This window comes from Oryza brachyantha, chromosome 8, assembly GCF_000231095.2.
Source record: "Oryza brachyantha chromosome 8, ObraRS2, whole genome shotgun sequence".
In the NCBI taxonomy this organism is placed as follows: Eukaryota; Viridiplantae; Streptophyta; class Magnoliopsida; order Poales; family Poaceae; genus Oryza; species Oryza brachyantha.
Window position 1 is genome coordinate 11508356 of NC_023170.2, and position 7293 is coordinate 11515648.

General features: G+C 43.9%; 1 protein-coding gene across 1 annotated transcript; it reads left to right on the forward strand.

The window, feature by feature from the left end:
• The first annotated feature begins 1521 nt into the window (after positions 1–1521).
• LOC102713206 (protein SODIUM POTASSIUM ROOT DEFECTIVE 3-like) lies at positions 1522–6059 on the forward strand. Its single transcript, XM_015840106.2, has 3 exons — positions 1522–2158; positions 3134–3209; positions 5311–6059. Exons 1-3 carry the CDS (start codon positions 1727–1729, stop codon positions 5430–5432), a joined length of 630 nt encoding a protein of 209 aa, XP_015695592.2. The 5' UTR covers positions 1522–1726; the 3' UTR covers positions 5433–6059.
• The last annotated feature ends 1234 nt before the right edge of the window (positions 6060–7293 follow it).

Sequence of the window (7293 nt, forward strand, 5' to 3'; positions counted from 1 at the left end):
TAAGTGAATTAAGATAGGGTGGCCACTTACACACCGCTCTTTGTGACATGTAAGAAAAACAACTAGCACAACATACAGTTTTTTAATGATAGAAATATATATGCTAGTATGCTACTTGCCCTCGTAAATATAACTCATAATCTAGTATGGCATAAATGATTTTCAGCGGTGAACTCATAATCTAATGTTACCGCTTAATATGACAATAAACACACATATTAATTATTAGCTACAACTTAGAAATTTGATTATGGAAGTACACACGCGTATAATACTTTATAACGGAGAGAGCACATGCATCCATCTATCTCTTGCCTATCCTTAGTGACACAATAAAGGAAGGTAAAGCAAAGCCGTTTTGTTTTTCTTGACTCTAAAGATATTCATCTCATTGAATACGCGTCTTATGCACTCTACAAAGTCCCAAAGTCCCAACTAATAACGCTTACATGACATCCAGATACATATATCTCATCACCCTATCAATCCTCTCGTCATGTTTGACCGACACACCGTTGAACCACCACCGCCCATGCTATAGAGAACCGATTAATTAACACAAAAAACTCATTTCTACCAGCAAATGTTTTTGTCTACACCCAAACGGTTCGACAAAAAACAAGATTTTAATAAAGCAATTAATAAAACCATACTCTCCTGTTTGAGTGACTTTTAACAAAGCAATTAATAAAACCAGGCTCTTCATGTAAGGAAAAATCGAGGAGGAGCAACAAGAAGAAATTTTTGTTTAAATGGAAAAAATAACAATTATCAACCATTTTGCCAGTAACATAACCCGCACATTAACATATGCGATGAATTTATAATTTTTACGACAACATTAACACTATTATAACTATTGATATGTTGATAAACTGAGATTCACGTATAAGTGGGTGGGTGTAACGGCAACATAACGACTATGCTCCAAGCCCATATGAGGCCGGGGTTCCAGAATTCCCATGTCCCATCGCACTAACAATCCGCGATTTTTCTCGCGGCAATGAAACAAAACGAGACGCCGACGGAACGGCCGGGCGGAAAGAAAAGAAGAGAGGACAGAAATCTCGGCGCGGAAAAAGGCCTCCCCTTTATGCTCTCCATACACGGGTGAGGTGACGACGCCACGACGACGACGTCGGATCATTCAGCGCTAACTGCTGAGACGTGCCCGGTCCGCCGGAGGCGGCCGGAGCGCGAGCGAGACGAGACGACCTCCAGCACGCAGCACGTCCTGTGCGACGTCGCTGCCTTGTCTTGCCTGCCCGGCCGCGGTGACCGACCGACCGGCGTTGCAGGGGCAGCCACACCGATTCTGGCGCTGCCCGGCAATAATTCGCGTCCCGGCAGATCGATCGACTACGCATCGCATCGCACCAGCAGCAGCAGCAGCAGCAGCGCGAGTGGTGGTGTCGCGACGATACAAAACCCAAACCCGCCCACCATTAATTCCACCGTGATTCCATCTCCTTTGTCCTCCTCCTCCTGCCTCCACCGCTTCGTCTCTCTCTCTCTCTCTCTCTCTCGCTCGCTTTCCTCTCTTATATATCGCCTCTCCCTCTCCGTCTCCCCCGCTGCGTCGCCATTGCTGCCTTCTCTGAGCTTTCTTTGGCCGGGGTGGTGGTGCGAGGCTGGGAGTTGCGTTGGTTTGTTGTTAGCTTCGAGTGATCTGTGTGGTGTCGTTGTAGTGTGGTGGTGGTGGTGGAAGGCGGAGGAGGAGGAGGGGATGAGGGCGGGCGGAATGCTGTGCCGGTCGCAGGCGGCGACGGCGGTGTGCGTGCCCGGGGACGCGCGGTCCATGATTGTCGCCCGCCGCGCCGACCGCACCATCGCCGAGGACGCGCGCCTCGTGCATGACGTCAGGTACGCGCGCCTCGGAGGGGCCGGACCCGGCGGGCCGCGGGTCCCGTCGCGGCGGTTCGCCGGTGTGGCGAGGCAGGCGGCGGCGGGAGCCCCGCCTGCGCCTCCTCCGCCACCGCCTCCGCCGCAGCACAAGCAGCGGCGCACCCGCCGCGGCGGGGCGGGCGTCGCGGTGACGCTTCCCATGGTGACAAAGAGCCCCAAGGAGACCCCGGCCAGGGAGATGGCCGCCGCCGCCGCCGCCGCGGCCAAGCGTGCGCCCGTCGCCGCTGCGTCGCCCGGCGACCAAGTCCTCCAAGTACGTATACTCTGCTCGATCCTCTGTTCTGCGGCCTGCACACTACAAAATCCCTTCCAAGTTCCAATTTTTCTTTTCACGCAAAAGAATTCTCACAAGTAATCGTTGCTAGTACTATTTGCAATTCGCCCTCTTTTTGCCAAATTCGCCATTTCTCCTCAAGAATATAAACGTCACCTTTGCAAAGAAGATTTTGAGTTTTTGACCATTAAAAAGCACACCGATTTGAAGAATGTGGGTAGCATTGGTGAGCAGTAGCAGTAGTAACTACACGAAGCAGTAATAACAACGCTCTGCTTCTGCTTCCCTCGTTTACGGTGAACTGAAAAACTGAAAGGCGCCCGCGAGCGTTACAGTAACACCATTAACGCCAAATAAAGAAACAAAGAGGACTATGCCGCTGGGAGAACAGTGAAGCAGCGGCAGCAGCAGCAGCCACAATCCACAAGGCAAGGTAATGGCTGCTCCTCTTCTTCTTCTGCAGCAGCAGCAGCAGCCACCACCACCACCACCAATACGCCCATGGCGCCAGTGCCTTCTGAAATCTGCACAGAAATGATGGACGACTTTGCGCCTCTTTTGCAGATTCAGACCGGCGAACTCTGCATCGCCATCTCTCTCTCTCTCACACACACACCTCTTTCTCCCTCTCTCTCTCTTCCATGGCCGGGCCTTTGCTGTTGCTGTTGCTGTTACTGTGAGTCTGTTGCTGCCATTGCTTCTGGTTCTCGTATTGAAAAAGAAAAGCAGGATAGAAAGCCAGTTCATCAAAGAAAAAATATTGCAGGGATAGAATCACTGTGTAACTGTGTAGGTCAGAGTTTACTTGTAGTGAGGATGATGCTGTTTCTTTGGCTTGCTCATACCCAACTCTTTCACTGTGTTCTTGATGGGAATCTTTCCTGGTTTGAGATTTGGGCTTGACAGCGTGTATTATGTGTATGTATGTATGTATGTATGTATGTATTTTTGCAGGTGGTGGTCATGAAGGTGGCTATTCACTGCCAGGGGTGTGCAGGGAAAGTGAGGAAGCATATCTCCAAGATGGAAGGTATGTTTCATGCTTGTACTTTCCCACTACTGCAATTTACCAAACTACCAATCAAAGAAAAAGGTTACCACTGCAATGTGAATTTTGTCACTATGTATGTGTAGTTTAGCACTTTTTGTTAAAATTTTGTTTAGTCATTTTGGTCTCTTCCATTTAAGCATTAAGAGTGCTATCAATTTACAATCAAGTCCTTGGCTAGCTATATCCTCTGGCTTGGTTACAGTGCTAAGTAAACCCAAGAATTGTACTGTATTGCCATTTTGGCCCTATCTTGATTAATTAATGGATCAATAAATATTTCTATATATGTTTCTAAAATTATTAACATCCATACAAATCTAATGTGTGCTAAGGACTTCTTATAATGTAAAATAGAGATCATACTAAGTATTTAGAATTGGAAGAGATACTTGGCAATTAATACCATATAGGTAAAGGTAAATAAAATAGGCATTTGGTAGAATGTCTACTGGGCTTCTGTGCAAAATTCCTTGCTGGTTCCACACATACACCTTTTGACATGGTCTAGTCTACCCCATCAGTACTGCAGCTATGGCAGTATACTATGTCCTGGAGCTATGAAGATCACATGCATATATAGTTCTTTTTGTTGTTGCATCTCCCTTAATTCCACTGGCCACACATGCCGTAGGGCATATACTACTGATCATATATCCAAGCATTGCATTAACTAAAAGAAGCTCAGTGACAATAACATCAGTGGCTTAATTAGTACTGTACCAGAATAAAAGTGGTCAACACAGTAGGTAGTACAACTCATGCTAAACTCTCATGTCAACGCTGACAGTGATGGCTATAAGTTCAGAAAATAGAATTGTGTGTTCTTTAAAATAGAGAGATCAAGTGTAGGTCACTCAACTACTGTTTCTAGTAGAAACACTACCAGTCTGGAAGTAGAGAAATTGAATTAATTAACTTTTTCAATTAACTACTTGTAGAGTCTGAACCGATCGGTCACATGGATGTATGGTGTGTGTTTATATGTATACAGCTAGTCGTCGAAGGACAAATCAATACTTCCTTAAGAAAATGTGTTGAGTCAAATTAATTAAACACACTTGTAACAGGCACTCATGTATTGACTTAACCGGAACACAATTAGATTGAATCTAGAGATCTCTTTGACTAAATGGTCCTAATTAGACGCAAACAAATTTTACAAGATTCTTACGTGAAAGAGCAGTTTAGTTTCTCCAAAATTTATCACGAAATCCTTTCAATCTGAATATACCCTAAAAGACTACGACTGTTGCATGTATGCTAGAGTGATTTCTTTTTTCTCCGAGAACTCATGTAGAGTGACTGAATTTCTGAAAAAGTTCTGACGAAGCACTTGGAACTGAACACACAGTGGTGCCTACCTTTTGTGGCTTATTCCGAATAGATGAAACTACGTAGTTATAAATAAAAATAATTTATTAATAAACTTTTTATATAAACTTGTAGTAATTGAAAAGTCAAGACTGAAAAATAAATTATAAAGGAAAAACTTTAAAATCAACTTTAATTTAAGATTAAAAATTTAAATTTAGGTTTATAAACATAGACATAACCCGAAAAACGAGGGCGCATATCTCTCTGTCCTTTGGAAAATGTTACTATTTTCTCCATGACCCACATGGCAATATATATGTCACCCAGGCCCCTCTCTGACCGTAGAATTAATTTTCACTACCTGATCCATTCAGTACAGAATGTGGTGACGTACTTGCGTGCGTAGGAGGGGATCACGTGCCTGTGCTCTTCAGTAGTACATGGCAAAGATAATACGAGTAAAAAGAAAGATGTAAAATAATACTGCTCTACAGTGCACAGCTGCAGGACGGACGTACGTACGTACGTATTGCATGTTCCTGTGCTTTCATTCACTGCAGCATGTAGCGAGCAATCGACTGTCAAAAACTGCATGTATATGCAGATTGCAGAGTAGGGGCTGCTGCTGCTGCTGCACGAAGCACTGTGAAACTTAACCTGGAGTAGTAGATGGATCGAGCAGTAATTTCTTTTTCATCTGCTACCTCTGTTTGGATTCTTACCGGATGGTGTGTATGCATGCATGGTGGTGGTGGTGGTGGTGCAGGTGTGACGTCGTTCAGCATCGACCTGGAGAGCAAGAAGGTGACGGTGATGGGTCACGTGTCGCCGGCCGGCGTCCTCGAGAGCATCTCCAAGGTCAAGAAGGCCGAGCTCGTCTTCCTCTGATAAACATATGTGATCACCAATCCTCGCCGGCCAGCCATAGCCGCCGTCGTCGTCGTCGCCCCCATGGATGCTTAGCTAGCTGAGAAGAAGAAGAAGAAGAAGAAGCTAGCTAAATTCGCAGCAAACTAAGCTACTGTGGCAGCAAGAGAGAGAGAGAGAGGTTAGAGAGAGAGAGAGAGATGGGGTACATGCTGTGATAGATCAATGGGTGAAAGCTAGTGAGAGAGAGGGGGATAGAGAGAGAAGACAGGCAGGGGCATGCGTGGTGAACTGTGCGTGTTTACTGGTGTCTTAGTGTTTGTGTCGTCGTGTACTCGATCGTGTGTGTGTGTGTGGCGCATGCATGCTTTGCTTTTCGATCTCAAAAAAATCCCTTTCTTTTCATCTCCATTTCTTTCACCTTCGCACGCGTCTCGATCGATCGATCGATCAGTCGCCTGTTGTGTTGGACTTGGAGCTAGAGCTAGAGGGAGACAGCAAGCAAGCATGCATGGCTGAGACATTATTCGCCATGGCCGAGCTCAGCTTGGCCTCTTCCGTTTGGCCCCCGTGCTTTTTGACTGCATCTGTCTAACGCACTATGCTCCTTGGGGCCAAGCTATAGACATTAGCCAGCCCAGTTGCAGATTCCCTTAACACTGACAGGTGGGGCCCTTGCTCGTATTATATATACACTTGCGTGTGGAACTCTCTCCAGACTCCAGTTTTTATTAGCTATTATATACTCGCACCGTCTAAAAAAACCAACCTTTTGGTTTTTATCGAGTATTTAATCATCCATCTTACTTGAAAAACTTTCAAAAAATTTTAAAAAAAATAGTCACACATAAAATACTATTTATGTTTTATCATCTAATAAAAATAAAATTATTAATCATAAAATCTTTTTGAATAAAAATAGTCACACATAAAATACTATTTATGTTTTATCATCTAATAAAAATAAAATTATTAATCATAAAATCTTTTTGAATAAGACAAAGAGTTAAACATTGTATTTAAAAACTGAAAAGTTGATTTATTTTAGGACAGATTTTTTCTAGTGAGATCAACCGATCATATTAATTTATGAAATGGTATATATATATAGTTTTGTAGTCATCCTGTGCGAGGCTGTGCCCCTCGTGACAGGCAGATCGACAGCTCACTCATTTGCTCAAAAGCGTACGTACAAAAAATGTCTCGTGATTAGATCAAATGGCAACAATATGCTACGCAACAAGATGGAACGGTTTGATCGTAGTTTTGGCCGGTCATTTGGCTCGTGGCCTAAGCTAAGCAAAGATAAGCACGCAAGCGTACGTGATGGACAAATTAAGAGACCAAATGGATCCGGATACGGGCAAAAGGGCACTTCATTTAATTTCCACATGAAAAAGAGTATATATATATACGTATAACGTACGGATCAATAATTCTGATGATTCAGGTTGGACGTTCTGACTGATGTCCACATCTCTTTGCTTTATTATTCTCTTCGGATACTGATATATATGACCTTGACCGTGATGGAACAACGAATTACTTTGGTTTCGACCGTTTAAAACAACTTTGGTTTGTCGATGCTTTGTTGCCGACAAGAACGTTGATGTCCAATTAATACGTACATGATTGATTTATCAAATAATTCTTTCAGGTGAGACAACGTGAAATACCAGCCGAAAGTGATCAAACAAAAAACAATTCGAAAATGTGGATGTTTTTGTGAATGTTCAGGTGTCAGCTGACAACTGACAAGGAGAACTCTTTCAATTACTCGAAGGGACGTGCTCCTGGTTTCTGAAAAGAAAGATATACGAAACAGAGTAGTAATAAAGAAAACATAGGAATATAATAGAATCGCATTCGTAAATTATATGAT